Source organism: Scyliorhinus torazame, chromosome 1 (genome assembly GCF_047496885.1).
Source record: "Scyliorhinus torazame isolate Kashiwa2021f chromosome 1, sScyTor2.1, whole genome shotgun sequence".
Taxonomy (NCBI): Eukaryota; Metazoa; Chordata; class Chondrichthyes; order Carcharhiniformes; family Scyliorhinidae; genus Scyliorhinus; species Scyliorhinus torazame.
This window is the reverse complement of record NC_092707.1, coordinates 88,104,638-88,121,073: the sequence shown is the minus strand read 5'-3', so window position 1 is coordinate 88,121,073 and position 16,436 is coordinate 88,104,638. Positions and strand designations below refer to the sequence as shown.

At 46.0% G+C, this 16,436-nt stretch overlaps 1 protein-coding gene across 6 annotated transcripts in view; it reads left to right on the top strand.

Moving 5' to 3' along the window:
• Positions 1 to 16,436, top strand: part of LOC140409371 (citron Rho-interacting kinase-like) — a 334,921-nt gene that overhangs the window by 255,050 nt on the left and 63,435 nt on the right. For all 6 annotated transcript variants that reach the window (XM_072497833.1, XM_072497819.1, XM_072497829.1 and 3 more), the window contains 3 exons: positions 2,011 to 2,112; positions 10,654 to 10,823; positions 12,528 to 12,608. In XM_072497833.1, coding sequence (XP_072353934.1) covers positions 2,011 to 2,112; positions 10,654 to 10,823; positions 12,528 to 12,608 — 353 coding nt within the window. The remainder of the gene's footprint in view (positions 1 to 2,010; positions 2,113 to 10,653; positions 10,824 to 12,527; positions 12,609 to 16,436) is intronic.

Below are 16,436 nucleotides of genomic sequence, written 5' to 3'. Positions count from 1 at the left end.
AGGTTTGATTCCGGCTTGGGTCACTGTCTGTGCGGAGTCTGCACATCCTCCCCGTGTGTGCGTGGGTTTCCTCCGGGTGCTCCGGTTTCCTCCCACAATCCAAAGATGTGCAGGTTAGGTGGATTGGCCATGATAAATTGCCCTTAGTGTCCAAAATTGCCCTTAGTGTTGGGTGGGGTTACTGGGTTATGGGGATAGGAGGTGTTGACCTTGGGTAGGGTGCTCTTTCCAAGAGCCGGTGCAGACTCGATGGGCCGAATGGCCTCCTGCACTGTAAATTCTATGATAATCTATGATGTGAAGGTTTATATGATGTCTGAATCCGCAATTAGATGTTCCAAGGCAAAGAAATGCATAATGTATAGAATCATACAATCCCTACAGTGCAGAAGGAGGCCACTCGGCCCATCGAATCTGCACCAGCCCACTGAACGAACACCCTACCTAGGCCCAATGCCCCACCCTGCCCTTGTAACCACACTAGGGGCAATTCAACATTGCTAATCCACCTAACCTGCACATTTTTAGACTAGGGGAGGAAACCGGAGCACCCGGAGGAAATCCATACAGACACGGGAAGAATGAGCAAACTCCACACAGTCACCCGAAGTCGTGATTGAACCTGGGTCTCTGCCGCTGTGAAGCAGCAGTGCTAGCCGCTGTGAAGCAGCAGTGCTAACCACTGTGCCACCGTACTGCCTGCAGTCATTTTAAAAAGCATACCTACCACTGATCATGGATTAATACAGAGTTTATAGGTTGACGTTTTATGTTGCGAGTTAAGAATGCTACGATATATTGACTTAAATGTAGTTTGAAGATTATTTGGAAAATCTCTCGCAATAAGGAGATGCAGCAAATTTTCCAGGAGAATAAAAACTGAATTGGGATTAAGATGGATGAAAGGAATGCTATCCAGAACAGAAGCCTTAATAGAATTAAGGAGGGTGAGTTGATCAAGCAGAATGACTCCATTATGGTAGATTCTTTACCAAGATTATTGAGATTATGTTCAGAAAAAATTGAAGACGATAATTTGGCACTTTGTGTTTAGGAAGTCTGGCAATTGTACATCAAAGTTTATAGAAGTTAAAGGATAGCTTTGGAAACTGATCAGAAAACTTTTAAAGCAGCACAAAATCTGTTGCTTATTTTCAATAATGTGAAGCTTGGGTGTAAGAGGACTGCGCCAGAGATGACAGTTGAAAATGCCAAGTATGAATTTACCAAGCCACGGTGTTTTTGACCAAATTTAGTACCAAATGTGACAGAGTGGAAGACTCAGGTCAAACAGCATTGGTGAATACAGGAGGGCAAAAGCAGTAGTTGGCCTGCAGAGAGAGGACAACAGAGTAAAATTGTCCAAGCTGGTTGATTTTAGACCACCAAACTAACTGCAAGCTGGCGTACAGAATTTGATTTGCTGTCAGAAATATAAAGTGCTGATGACTTGCAAGAAAGTGGATCTGTAGTTTCACATTTTTACGGTTCTGAAAAGAAATGAGTAATGATTTTGTGACCACAGAATAAAATGCTTCCCTCAGTAGGGTTGCTGTTAATGGGCGAGTTTAGAAGAATAAGAGATCTAATTGAGGTATATAAGTTGCAAAAGGGGATTGGCTGGGTAGATGTAGAGAGGATGTTTCCCCTTGGAAGTTCTACCAGAATGAGAGGCCATTGTTTTAGGCTAATGGATGGTAGATTTAAAACTGAAATAAGGGCAAATTACTTGGCTCAAAGGGTCATGAATCTGTGGAATTCTTGATCCCACAGTGCAGTGGACACCGGAACACTAAACAAATTTAAAGCGGAGATGGCTAGGTTTTGAATTAGTAACAGGATGAAAGGGTTATGGGGAGCGGCAGGAAGGTGGAGTTGAGGCCAAGATGAGATCAGCCATGATTGTATAGAATCGCAGAGCGGGCTCTAGGGGCTGAATTGCATAATCCTACTCCTAATTCCTATGTTCCAAGTAGCGTAATGTTTCCTTTCCTCCTTCCCTTCTTACAGGACAAAGACCAATTGATGAGTTTGAGCTATGTCTGCCTGATGGAGATGTCACAGTTCACGGAGCTGTTGGAGCCTCTGAACTTGTAAACACTGCAAAGACAGGTAAGACTGGGCTGTGGTATTTGGTGGAAAATAAAAAACTCTATCAAGTACATAACAATGATGTTTTCTGATGAGATATTCTATAAACACAGGATCTGAGAGATAGTTAAAGAAGCAGCTTAGAGGAATGGCTGTTTCCAAGATTGTGCCAAGCAGTAGTGATTATCCCTGTATTTTCTTCAAAACAGGATCTGGATTTAAGGAAAAATGTTACAACAGAAACCTGTTTGAGGCAAGATGCTTCCATAAAAATAGCATGTGCAAAGGAATAGATTTTTCACTTCTGTTTTAACAGCAAAGTTGAACCGTTGATCCTCCTTCAGTATTGGAGATGCTAAATATGCTGAGACCATTCTCCTTTTTCTCCCATGTCCATAAGGTATACTCCCGGATAGATTTCTTTGTCTTGAGCAGGGCACTGATTTCGAGGGTGGCAGGAACGGAGTATTCAGCCATATCCGTTTCAGACCATGCCCCGCACTAGGTGGATCTGGAACTAGGAGAGGAGAGGGAACAGCGCCCACTCTGGCGACTAGATGTGGGACTATTGGCGGATGAGGGGGTCTGTGGAAGGGTGCGGGGATGTATTGAGAGGTACCTGGAGGCCAATGATGACTCTGAGATCCAGGTGGGGGTAGTATGGGAAGGCTGAAGGCGGTGGTTAGGGGAGAGTTGATCTCCATTAGGGCTTACAAGGAGAAAAAAGAGGGCAAAGAAAGGGAGAGATTAGTGGGGGAGATTTTGAGTGTGGATAAAAGATATGCGGAGGCCCCGGATGAAGGACTATATAGAGAGAGGCGAAGACTTCAGACGGAGTTTGACCTGCTGACCACAGGGAAGGCAGAGGCACAGTGGAGGAAGGCACAGGGGATGAGATACGAATATGGGGAAAAGGCGAGCCGGCTGCTGGCCCACCCAGCTCCGTAAGAGGATAGCGGCGAGGGAAATAGGGGGAGTTAGGGATGACACGGGAACTACGGAGCGGAGAGCAGGGAAGGTAAATGAGGTGTTTAAGACCTTTTATGAGAGGCTAGATAGATCCCAACCCCCGGAGGGAAAAGAGGGGATGCAACAGTTTCTGGACCAACTAAGGTTCCCGAGGGTGGAGGAGCAGGAGGTGGCAGGTCTGGGGGTGCCAATTGGGGTGGATGAGGTGAGTAAAGGGCTGGGGAACATGCAGGCAGAGAAGGCCCCGGGACCAGACGGGTTCCCGGTGGAATTTTACAGGAAATATGTGGACTTGTTGGCCCTGCTGCTGGCGAGAACCTTTAACGAGGCCAGAGAAGGGGGGGACTCTACCCCCGACAATGTCGGAGGCGACGATATCACGAATCCAGAAGCGTGATAAAGATCCGCTGCAATGCGGGTCATATAGGCCTATCTCGCTCCTGAATGTAGATGCCAAGTTGCTGGCAAAAGTGCTAGCGACGAGGATCGAGGATTGTGTCCCGGGGGTGGTGCATGAAGACCAGACAGGGTTTGTAAAGGGGAGACAATTGAATGTCAACGTGCGACGGCTGTTGGGGGTGATAATGATGCCCCCAGCGGAGGGGTGTAGAAGCCAGGTATTTCGAATACAACTAGTATAGGTAAAAGATTGCTGTTTAAGTACTCATTTTAAAAAATGAGAATTTCAGCACACATAAATTCAGGACTTCAATATGATACATGAAACAGCATAAAATTCCATTATAGATTATAACAGCACAGTTGCAAGACAATTTGACACTGCTTGTGCTAATTGTCAAGGACAAGGACTGAGTTCCATGGCAACGAGGTGGCAGGAGTCCAATGCAGTTTGTAAGAGCATTGAATCATATATATTTTACTCAATCTTTCTCGATATGAAGTCTCAATTGTTACATTAGCCAAGCCAGTTTACAGCCAGTCTATTGCTGGTAAAGATTAGCAGAATATCACATTCCATAACATGTAGACATGAAACAATTAAAAAGCTGATGTTGCACATTGAAGATGGACGGCTTGCCATCAAATCAAATGTGTTTGAGTCTAACCCAAACCAATTAGGATTACATTGGGGTGTGATTAGATGACTTAAGACAGATATGAAAGTGTATAACTGAAAAGTTTCCGCCCGCCATTTTAGTGTTGTGCTATGTTGTCTTTCTGTTAGTTGGTGTTGTCTTTGGGGTGTTGTCTTGTGTATTGTCTGTCCTTAATTTCTGTCTTTGATTATGTCAGTGTGTCTTTCTGCAGTGTCTTTGTGTTGTGTTGTCTTTCTGTCAGTTTTGTCCTTAATAGTCTCTGTTTGAGATGTCTTTTGGGGGTTCTGTCAGCCTGTCAGTCTGTTAGTCTGTGTCAGTGATGTTAGTCCACTTTTGACATTGAGTTTGAGTTTAGCTGAAGATTAGCTCTCTCTCTCTTTTCATGTTTCATTGCCAGACTTTGACCTTTTAAAAGTTACTTTCGAGCTGTCTGCCTAAGCAAAAAAAGATAATGTCTGTAATTCTCTGAAAGCTTCGAATTGCCTACGAATTGCCTTTTAAATGACTTTCAAATTGTAATCAAGCAACTACAAATAAAACAATTCTTTTTGGTACCTGAGGAGTTTATACTGCAAATTTCTGCTGAGTCCCAGTATTCGCAAAGTGCTACTGGTAACCGAATAGCAAAAATAATATAAATTCCTTCAACTTTACACAGTCGAATAATACAAGGAATCGAACAACTTGGCATAGTCCAGAAATATTACAAATCTTACAACTTGTCGTATTGCGCCAGGACTTTGATTCATCAACTAAGCTTCCCCCAACTTGGCGTAGTTCGACAGGTTAAGATCCCATAAATTACAGATTCCTACAAGGGGGAGGCAGAGATAGTGGTAGCGATGGATGCAGAGAAGGCATTCGATAGGGTAGAGTGGGAATATTTATGGGAGGTGTTGAGGAGGTTTGGGTTCGGGGAGGGGTTTGTCAGTTGGGTCAAACTCCTCTATGGGGCCCCGGTGGCAAGTGTAGTCACAAATCGGCAGAGATCGGAGTATTTTCGGTTACATAGGGGAACAAGGCAGGGGTGCCCCCTGTCCCCATTACTGTTCGCGCTGGCAATTGAACCACTGGCCATAACGTTGAGAGACTCTAGGAAATGGAGGGGGGTGGGGAGAGGAACATCGAGTGTCACTCTACGCAGATGACCTACTGCTGTATGTGGCGGATCCTGTGGAGGGGATGACAGAGGTTATGCAGATATTGAGGGAGTTTGGAGATTTTTCGGGATATAGGCTTAATATGGGGAAGAGTGAGCTTTTTGTAGTACACCCCGGGGATCAGGGAAGAGGGATAGACGCCCTGCCGTTAAGGAGAGTGGAAAGGAGCTTCCGATATCTGGGGATTCAGGTAGCCAAGAGCTGGGGAACTCTACACAAACTCAATCTGACGCAGCTGGTGGAGCAGATGGAGGAGAATTTCAAGAGGTGGGATATGCTGCCGCTCTCACTGGCGGACAGAGTGCAGGGGGTAAAGATGATGGTCCTCCCAAGGTTTCTTTTTGTGTTTCAATGTCTCCCCATTTTGATCACTAAGGCCTGTTTAAGAAAATGACAGGAGTGTTATGAGTTTTGTGTGGGCAGGGAAGACCCCGAGGGTAAGGAGGGGGTTCCTGCAGCGCAGCAGGGATAGAGGGGGACTGGTGTTGCCGAATCTGGACGACTATTACTGGGCCGCCAATGTGCTGATGGTTTGCAAGTGGATGAGGGAGGGAGAGGGGGCGGCGTGGAAGAGGCTGGAGATGGCATCCTGTAAAGGAACGAGCCTAAAGGCGCTGGTGATGGCGCCGCTACCGCTTTCCCCGAAAAGGTATACCACAAACCCAGTGGTGGTGGCAACCTTAAGGATCTGGGGGCAATGGAGGTGCCTCGGTGTGGTCCCCGATCAGGAATAACCATAGGTTTGTCCCAGGAAGGATGGACGGAGGGTTCCAGAGCTGGCATCGGGCAGGAATTAGGAGATTGAGAGACTTGTTTATTGACGGGGAGTTTGCGAGCCTGGGAGCGCTGGAGGAAAAGTATGAGTTGCAACCGGGGAATATCTTTAGATATATGCAAGTGAGGGCGTTTACCAGGCAACGGATGAGGGAATTTCCACTGCTCCCGACACAGGGGATCCAGGATAGAGTGACTTCGGGGATATGGGTCGGGGAGGGCAAAGTGTCTGAAATATATCAGGAGATGAGAGACGAGGGGGAGGCGCTGGTAGAGGAGCTGAAAGGAAAATGGGAAGAAGAGCTGGGGGAGGAGATTGTGGAGGGGCTGTGGGCTGGTGCGCTAAGTAGGGTAAATTCCTCTTCCTCGTGTGCCAGGCTTAGCCTGATACAATTCAAGGTTCTACACAGAGCACACATGATGGGAGCAAGGCTGAGCAAGTTCTTCGGAGTGGAGGACAGGTGCGGGAGGTGCTTGGGAAGCCCGGCGAACCACACACATATGTTTTGGTTGTGTCCGGTACTGGAGGGGAGTGGCAAAGGTGATTTCAAAGGTGGTGAAGGTCCGGGTCAAGCCAGGCTGGGGGTTAGCTATATTTGGGGTAGCGCAAGAGCCGGGAGTGCAGGAGGCGAAAGAGGCCGATATTCTGGCCTTTGCGTCCCTGGTAGCCCGGCGAAGGATCTTACTTATGTGGAAGGAAGCGAAACCCCCCCGGCGTGGAGGCCTGGATAAACGACGTGGCAGGGTTCATAAAACTGGAACGGTTGAAGTTTGCGTTGAGAGGATCGGTTCAGGGGTTCTCCAGGCGGTGGCAACCGTTCCTTGACTATCTCGCGGAACGTTAAGGGAAGATAGAGTGACAGCAGCAGCAGCCCGGAAGGGGGGGGGAGCACTATTTTTTGTTACTTTGCTAGTTCACTATTTTATTTAAATAATGTTACTTATTAGTTATTGTGTTATCTCTTATGTTGATTTGTAAAGTGGAAAAATTATGTTTGAAAATCTTTAATAAAATATATTTTAAAAATATATATATAAATGCTGAGACCAGTTCGACTTGCTTAAAAAAATGGAAAAAAGATGTCCTTTAGTGCTAGAATAAAAGAGCATGATTTTTGATCCTTGTGTAAGTTGAATGAGTTAATTGAATAACTTTTATTACTGAGATGGAGGGTGTACTTTTAGCATTGAGTGCATGAGTTGAGGTTCCATTGGGGATTGGGCAAAAGTGTCGGGTGTTCAAAAGCATATCCACTTCCAAGTCTAACCCTGCCGCTATTGGTTGGTTGCACCTAACTCCACCTGAAGAGCAGGTTAGTGATTTGAATGCTTATTTCAACCAGCATTTATATTTAACATTGCAGGCACAGATTTCTTGAAACTTACCATAGAAACTAAGACAAAAATATACTGTAATTCGTGACACTCATAACAGGCAGGCATATAAAGCAAAAGATACTCCTCACAGTTACTTTCTTGCCTATGTCATGTGAGAGTACCTTTAAGAAATGGGTGTTTATAAAATAGCTGCAGTGGATGTACCTTTAAGAAATGGGTACTTATCAGTGCTGTCAGAGTGTGGGTGGAGCTGGGCTGTCTGTCTGCTTTTTCACTTTGGGCTCTCTGCTACAAGGTGTGTTTTAGTTTCGTTTTGAGAGCTGGATAGCTGCAGTCACAGCAAGAAGGTGTATTAGTCTCTCTGCAATCTAAAGACTGTCTCCAGATCCTTTGGTGATTTAAAAATAATACCTGTTTTTGTAGAGAAGTTAAACCTGATGTCTTCCTGTAAAAAGTTTTTTTTGTCTTATGGATGGTGCAAGGAAAGATTAAGAGTTAATTATAGAGTATTGTATTCTTTGGGGGATTTATTGGTGTTGATAGTTGTTAAGATGTTTACTGAGGGTTTATAAAGTGTTAACTGGTTTCATAAATAAACATTGTTTTAATTTAAAAGTACTGTAGGTCTCTGTTGCATCACACCTGTAAGGTAAGCCTGTGTGCTCCCCATAACCACAATCTATTAAAAGTTGTGGGTCAGGTGAACTCCATGATACACTTTGGGCTTCTCTAAACCCTGGCCCATAACAAATACCACTGAGAAAGTATTTAGGGTTTCTTTTTGGAAATGTTTTTATTTTTTTCAACATTTTATACATAATTACAAAACATACAAACAAGTACCTTTAACCAAACACAAACCCCATACAAATGCCCCCCCCTCCCCAAAAACCTGCCAAAACAGAAAAATAAAACAGAAAAATCAAGAACCCCAACAGCTAACAGTGACCAATTTGCTGAAATACAATATAAACAGCAGCTATCTCTGGTCGATCCTTCAATCGTGCCCCCTCATGGTGTATTTGACCGTCTCGAGGTGCAGAAACTCCATCCATGCCAAAACACTCGGTGGTGTTGCCGACCTCTAACCCAACAGGACCCACCTCCACACCAACGAGGTGAAGGCCAGGATATCCACCCCGCACACATCCACATCTCCGGCATATCAAAACCCCCAAAATAGGGGGGGGGCAGAGTTCTGGCTTCAATATTTAGGATCACCGACATAGTGTCGAAAAAGGCTCTCCAGCTTAGAAAAAGACCAGAACATGTGTGCGTGGTGTGCGGACCCCCTCAAGCAGCGCTCACACCTATTCTCCACCCCCCTAACAAGAAGGACTCTCCCTCGCCTTAGTGAGGTGCGCTCGAAACACTATGGGTGCGATCCAACGGCCATGCTGTGCCCGAAAAGCAACTCGGCGTGACACAGCATGGATGGGAGACCCCACTCCTGGGATTTACCCAGCTCGCAACACCTCGCGAAATCTACGTTGCAATGTAAATCCTGCCCATTGTGGGAGGGATTACATTTTAGAAAATCTGCATATTAGAGCGAGACAGCTAGTCTTCCTTTAATATGCAGTTTCCCGAGACACCCAAGTTGTTGGGATCTATCCCCTTTGCCTCTGAGACCTTGGGTGTGTGCTGTTCAGCACTGGTACTCACAAACAGGGACCAGATGGAACAACAATCGTGGGGGTCTCCCAGGGGATCGAGGCCCCCAGATGCCTGCCCTTTGGGCAGGGTGGTACCTTGGCACTGCTGGTGCCACCCTGGCACTGCAACCCTGGCACTGCAACCCTGTCACTGCCACCCTGGCACTGCCAGCCTGGCAACCGATTATTGCAAACCTAGCATCCTGGCAGAGCCACCTAGGTGCCAGCCTGCACTGCCAAGGTGCCCAAGTGGCATTGCAAGATGGCTGGGGCACTGCCAGGGTGCCAGGCTGGCGGTGCCAAGGTAGCATCTGTTTGTCTGCTGGCGATTCAGCCGGAGGTGCCTGCGCGGGTGTTTATTTTTTGTGGGGGTGGATGCGGGGAGTTGCTGCGGACCCTCCTGTAGTGCATTGGGGCTTGGGGGTCACGTCGGGGCCCCTGAGATCGGGACGCCATTTTCTCTCGCTACAAGGAGGTGTTCCAGCGAGCGGAGTTCCCCGTTGTAGAAAACGGGGCGATGTGCGGCCTGAGCCGTGTGTTCCGCACTGAGGTCCCTTATTTTACTGAAGTGATGTTTCATAGCCATGGTTTTCTCGGCACTGTGACACGCTCACAATGGGACTTCCCATTTATTTGAATCGTGCCCTACCTTTAACTGGATAAGGCTCAGTCTCGCACATGACGACATAGCATTCACCCTCTGCATGCTCCCTCCTCCAGTATTGGCCGCAACTCCGCCCATTTCGCTTTCACCCGTTCCACTGAACTCAACTCTTACCCCCGCTATTCACGCCTACATGCCGGACAGACTGCCCTTCTCCTCCGACCCCGAACGGAGAGAATGCGCTCCAATAAGAAAGATGGTTGGGCCCTCTTTTTTTAAAAAAAATAAACATTTAAGAGTACCCAACTATTTTTTTTCCAGTTCAGGGGTAATTTAGCGTGGCCAATCCACCTAACCTGCACATCTTTGAGTAGTGGGGGTGAAAACCACGCAGACACCGGGAGAATGTGCAAACTTCACACGGACAGTGACCCAGGGCCGGGATTCTCAGCGCCGTAGGCAGCAGTGCTAAGCACTGTGCCACGTGCCACCCCTACTAAAAAACCCTCTTAACAAAGCTCTTAATACCTCTTAACAAAGCTGCGCACCAGCCCAAGCCCAACAGCCCAAATTTCTCTTTCAGCTCCTCCAGGCCGGCAAACCATCCCTCCAAAAATAAATCCCCCACTCTCTCCAGCCCTCTCTCCCTTCATGCACAAAATTTGTCATCTGGCCTTGCCAGCTCAAACTGGTGGTTAACACAAATGGGAGCCATGAAATGATATCAAAAATATCTCGAAAGCCTCGCAATGCTTCCCAGTTGCTTGTTCCAGGTGATGTGTGGAAGATGTTTCCATTTTCACTCTACAAGGCAGGAAATGTAACTCGTCTACCTTCTTAAAGTTGGTGCGAAATGTATAATGCTAAGCCACATAAATGCCTTCAAATGACAAGTGATCCCAATAATGGTTTAGTTGTATTCTAAGATATGAAGTATTAACTTTACTATTGCTGGTTTCTGCCATTCTTTCTTTCTTATGGTCAGCTTTCTCCTCCTTCTGTAGATGTGCCTTATATACTGAAGTTGGAGTCCCAACCCCACACGACCTGCTGGCCTGGTCAGACACTCTATATGCTTGCTCCAAGCTTCCCAGACAAACAGCGTTGGGCCAATGTGTTAGAGTCTGTTGTGGCTTGCGGACGAAGGTCATGTGAAAAAGCAGAGACAGCGGCTGTAAGTATTCAGTAGATAGTATCTGTTCATATTTCATTCATTGCAAGTTGGCATTTCTTTTATGTTTTATGTGATTTGGCTTGTTTGCCATTGGTTGTTCATGTACCTAACTGAGCATGTGCTGTAACCCTGGAATGATCCATGTGTCACTATAATAGGCTGAAGTTACCCGGAGAGAAGACGATCTTGCCCAGTTGGTGAAGGTAAAATGTTTGCACTGTTGACTGCGTCTGTCTTGCTTGCTGCTTATGCACAGTTCAGACTTTGATCTTTTTTAGGCACGTCAACTAAGCCAATGTTCATTCGTGATGCAAATCCAAAACCTTACTTTGCAGGCAATTCTGAAATTCTTTGAAACTGTCTCTCATATGACTTATTTAACACTAATAATTATAGATTTCAAGGAGACACATACTTTGTACCCACGCAAAATTTAGAGAATGTGAAACTCCTCAGGCTGTGCTCAACCACTTGCATACTTTATATACCTGAAAGGAGGTATTCGACTTTCCAGGAACCAATGCAGCTTACATATCTGACTATCCACACAGGACTAGCCTCCCAGGGTTCATCTGAAACAAGGGACCTTCAAAATGGTGTTCCCAAATCTTACATTCTGTGAACCATACTCTGGAGGAGATAATGCAGTGGGAGAAATTGTTTGGTTGTGCTTGCATAAATTTGTTGTTTTCACACTTGTTTATGAATATTTATATAAACCATATCCCACGAAGTGGTAGGAAAGCAGCAAACCGTGAGAGCCAGGAGAAAGCATAAGGTTTGTCCATCCAGAACCAAAGGGAATTAGGACGAGAAGTGACTTGATCTCTGCTGGTGAAGGATGGAACGCAGACCCATGCTTCAATTCATCCTTCTAGGGTGGCGCAGTGATTAGCACTGCTGCCTACGGCACTGAGGACTCGGGTTTGATCCCAGCCCGGGTCACTGTCTGTGTGGAGTTTGCACATTCTCCCCGTGTCTGCGTGGGATTCATCCCACAACCCAAAGATGTGCAGGGTAGGTGAATTCGCCACACTAAATTGCTCCTTAATTGGGAAAAAAAAAGATTGGGTACTCTAAATTTTAAAAAAAATTCATCCTTCTATATTGTAGTGATCTCAATGTTCAATTTCCTATCTCCCCACACGAATCACTTGAATGTCAGTCAGAAATAAGCTGGAGCAGTATTTTTTGAAGCACTTCACTAGCAGTTGAAGCCTTTTATAATCTCGGAATCTTGGTAACTTTTTTTATTGCCTCTTTAAAAAAAGTTTCAGAGTTTCTAATCTGGTGCTTTTACATTTGTTGTGATGCTTGTTTCTGAAGGCATGCTAACCATTGCTTGATGCCATCTAATGCAAAATAACTTCCATTGTCTAGATTCTCTCTTGTTGGTCTGCCACATTTTGTTGTATCTGAACTGACTGGATCGTCTAAATACTAGAGTGATTGATTTAGGAAGAAGACAATCCTCGTCTATAATTATAAGTAGTGTTTGTAGGTTTTTATGGAGTATATGTATTTGTTTAAAAACAACTTGTGACTTTTGTGCCTTTATATTCTTTGTTCCTCTTCCCCCTCTCCGCTCCTTCATTGTATTTTATAAACACTTATTTGCCCCGATGAAGTACATAAATTCTGTAAATATGGGATCACTAATGTGTGTTTGTGCACCCACACTCTTATTACTTTTCATTCCTGCAGAAGTTATTGGGAAATTCGTTGCTGAAATTGGAGGGAGATGACCGTTTGGATATAAACTGCACTCTGCCACTCACTGAGCAGGTATGTCGGCAAGTAGTGTAAATATGGCTGTTGCATGGTGCACTTTCTACATGTGGGCAAGTATATGGTGGAAATGCAGACAAAACTTTCTTGATCAGAAGATGGTGTGAAACAGAGAGGTATCTCTCCTCCACAAAAAACTGGTTGATAAATATTCTAGTCTGATTTTATTTTGGGGTAAGGTGTGGAAAGAAGCAACCTCGCTGTTATGATTATGATTATAGAGTGATATCGGTGAAGAATGCAACAAGACAACGGCTGCCATAATAGATCATTATTAATGGTGATCTTTCCTCTGGTACTGTTCCTCCTCAATTTTCATGACCTACCTACAGCTTTACAAATAGATGATGATAGAATTATGATCTTCCATCCCTCCACTGATTACCGCTGGGTGGGACTGCACACATTTGCTTTGTTTCTGGATCTCTCAATTACCTCGGGCATCCTCCAAGGATCTATCCTTGACTTCCTTCAATTTTTCATTTGCATGCTGCCCTTTGATGACTCCATCTGAAAACAGCCAGCTCTACCTCACCTCCACCTCTTTTGATCTCTCCATTGTGAAATATGTATATTGTAAGATTAATGAAGGGTTAACAATTTACTGTAACTACATCCAACCACTAGATGGAGATTAAGCGCATACATGTGGGATCACGTGATAAGCTTGATTCGGGGAGAAGGTTCTTAGGCGAGGTAGGGAATAGTTATGTTATCAGGAGCTCTGTAATTAGAATCATAGTTTTAGCGAATCTGTTCATCTTTTATATCTTAGCAAGCAAGTCAAATATATTTAATTAAATTGTTAATAAATTAACTTTGTTCAAAACATAGATGTTCTTTGTGAGACACTACACTTCAGAGCCATCCTCATTCATAAAGCAAAGAATATCACATCCATTGTTTCTTTTTGTTTAGAAAATATTTTTATTGAAGCATTTGTAATTTTCACAGTTTTAACACTTTAACATTTTGTAAACAACTGAGCGGGCCAACGCACACAAAAAACATAAAAATAACATCCCCTACTACCCCCGCCCTATTTCCTAATTACCCGTATATAAAGTTCCCCGTCCATGTCTTACACTACCTTGCCTCCCATTTTCTTCCTCCCCCAGCCCCCCCTTGCTGCTGACGTTCAATTTCGATGAACGGCTGCCACCTCCGGGCGAACCCCTGAATTGAACCTCTCAAGGTGAACTTAATCTTTTCCAGCCTGGGAAACCCTGCCATGTCGCTGCCCCACATTCCTGACTTTGGAGGCTCCGAGTCCCTCCATCTCAGCAAAATCCACCCCGCCCCGGGCCCCTGGATCTTCCAAATACTACCCCAAATATTGTCAATTCTGAACTCGGACACACCCTCCCTTCCAGGACCTCTGACATGACGACCGCAAATCCCTGCCAGAATTCCCTCAACTTCGGACACACCCAGAACATATGTACATGATTCGACGGGCTTCCCTGACAGTGTCCGCACCTATCTTCCACTTCCTCAAAAAACCTACTCATCCGGGCCACAGTCATATGAGCCCTATGGACCACCTTGAACTGGATCAGACTAAGCCATGACGAGGATGAATTGACTCTCCTCAAGGCCTTTTCCCATAGTCCGACTTTCAACTCTTCCCCCCCACCCACCCCCCCCCCCCCACCCCCAGAAGGAAATTGTCACGTGCTGTCTCCATTGCCCCCACACCCTCAGGGCTGCCACTACCACTGTGCTGGTGGAGTACCAAGCCAGCAGGAACGGCAGGGGCACCGTTAGTAGATTGTTGCGAATGCCTCAGCCATTGTCTTTTGCACAAAAGTGCTGGGGCTCCTCCATCATTGAGGATGGGGATATTTGAGGAACCTCCTCCTCCAGTGAGTTGTTTAATTGTCCTAACTCACTCCAAACTCGTACCCTTACAAGATGCCGCCTCTATTCGCTCCCAAACCGACCCTTCCCCCACTACCCACTTCCTGACCATCGATATGTTGGCCGCCCAGTAATACTTAATAAAACTCCGGAGGGCCAAGCCCCCCTCCCTGTGACCCCATTCCAGGAGTGCCTTCTTCACCCTGGGGGTTTTACCAGCCCACACAAAACCCGAGATTACCGCATTAATTTTCCTAAAAAAGGCCTTTGGGACAAAAATCAGGAGACATTGAAAAAAGAACAGCAGCCTCGGGAGGACTATCATCTTCACCGTCTGCACCCTCCCCGCTAGTGTCAGCGGGAGAATGTTCCACCTGCAGAAATCCCTTATCATCTGATCAGCCGCTTTACCCAAATTTAACTTGTGAAGCTGCCCCCAATCCTTAGCCACCTGAATCCCCAGATACCTGAAGCTCTTCCCCACCACTTTAAAAGGTAACTCCCTCATTCTCCTTTCCTGCCCCTGTGCCTAAATCGCAAACACCTTGCTCTTTCCCATATTTATTTTGTAGCCTGAAAACCACCCAAATTCTTCCAGTGTCTCCCCAATCGCCCCCAGCGGGTCTGTAATATAATGATCCGTGTAGAGCGAGACCCTATGCTCCACCCCACCTCTCACTAACCCCCGCCAGATATTCGATGACCTAAGGGTTATTGCCAAGGGCTGTATGGCCAGGGAAAACAGTAGTGGGGAGAGCGGGCATCCCTGTCTTGTCCCCTACAAAGACTAAAATATTCATACCGGACCCGGTTGGTTCTTACATTTGCCACCGGAGCCTGATATAGCAACCAGACCCAATCCACAAACCCCTGTCCAAGCCCAAACCTGCCTAGGATATCCCATAGATACTTACACTTCCACCCGGTCAAAGGCCTTTTCTGCATCCATAGCTACTACCACCTCAACCTTGCGCCCTTCCACTGGCATCATTATAACATTTAAGGGCCGTCTAATGTTGGACGTCAGGTGCCTGCCCTTCACAAATCCTGCCTGGTCCTCCCCGATTACCTCTGGGACACAGTCTTTTATACGTGTGGCCAGGATCTTTGCCAGCAATTTAACGTCTACGTTCAAAAGGGCGATATCCCATTTCAAGATGAGGGAGATCAATGCCTGTGATAGCGTGGGGGGGCGGGGGGGGGGAGCACTCCCAGTTCCTTAGACTCATTAAAGGCCTTAACCAGGAGTGGCCCCAGTAACCCAGAAAGCTTTTTATAAAACTCCACTGGGTATACATCCGGTCCCGGGGCCTTACCTGATTGCATCGCCCCCAGTCTGTCTATCACCTCCCCGAGCCCAATTAGAACATAGAACATAGAACAATACAGCGCAGTACAGGCCCTTCGGCCCACGATGTTGCACCGAAACAAAAAGCCATCTAACCTACACTATGCCATTATCATCCATATGTTTATCCAATAAACTTTTAAATGCCCTCAATGTTGGCGAGTTCACTACTGTAGCAGGTACGGCATTCCACGGCCTCACTACTCTTTGCGTAAAGAACCTACCTCTGACCTCTGTCCTATATCTATTACCCCTCAGTTTAAAGCTATGTCCCCTCATGCCAGTCATTTCCATCCGCGGGAGAAGGCTCTCACTGTCCACCCTATCCAACCCCCTGATCATTTTGTATGCCTCTATTAAGTCTCCTCTTAACCTTCTTCTCTCCAACGAAAACAACCTCAAGTCCATCAACCTTTCCTCATAAGATTTTCCCTCCATACCAGGCAACATCCTGGTAAATCTCCTCTGCACCCGCTCCAAAGCCTCCACGTCCTTCCTATAATGCGGTGACCAGAACTGTACGCAATACTCCAAATGCGGCCGTACCAGAGTTCTGTACAGCTGCAACATGACCTCCTGACTCCGGAACTCAATCCCTCTACCAATAAAGGCCAACA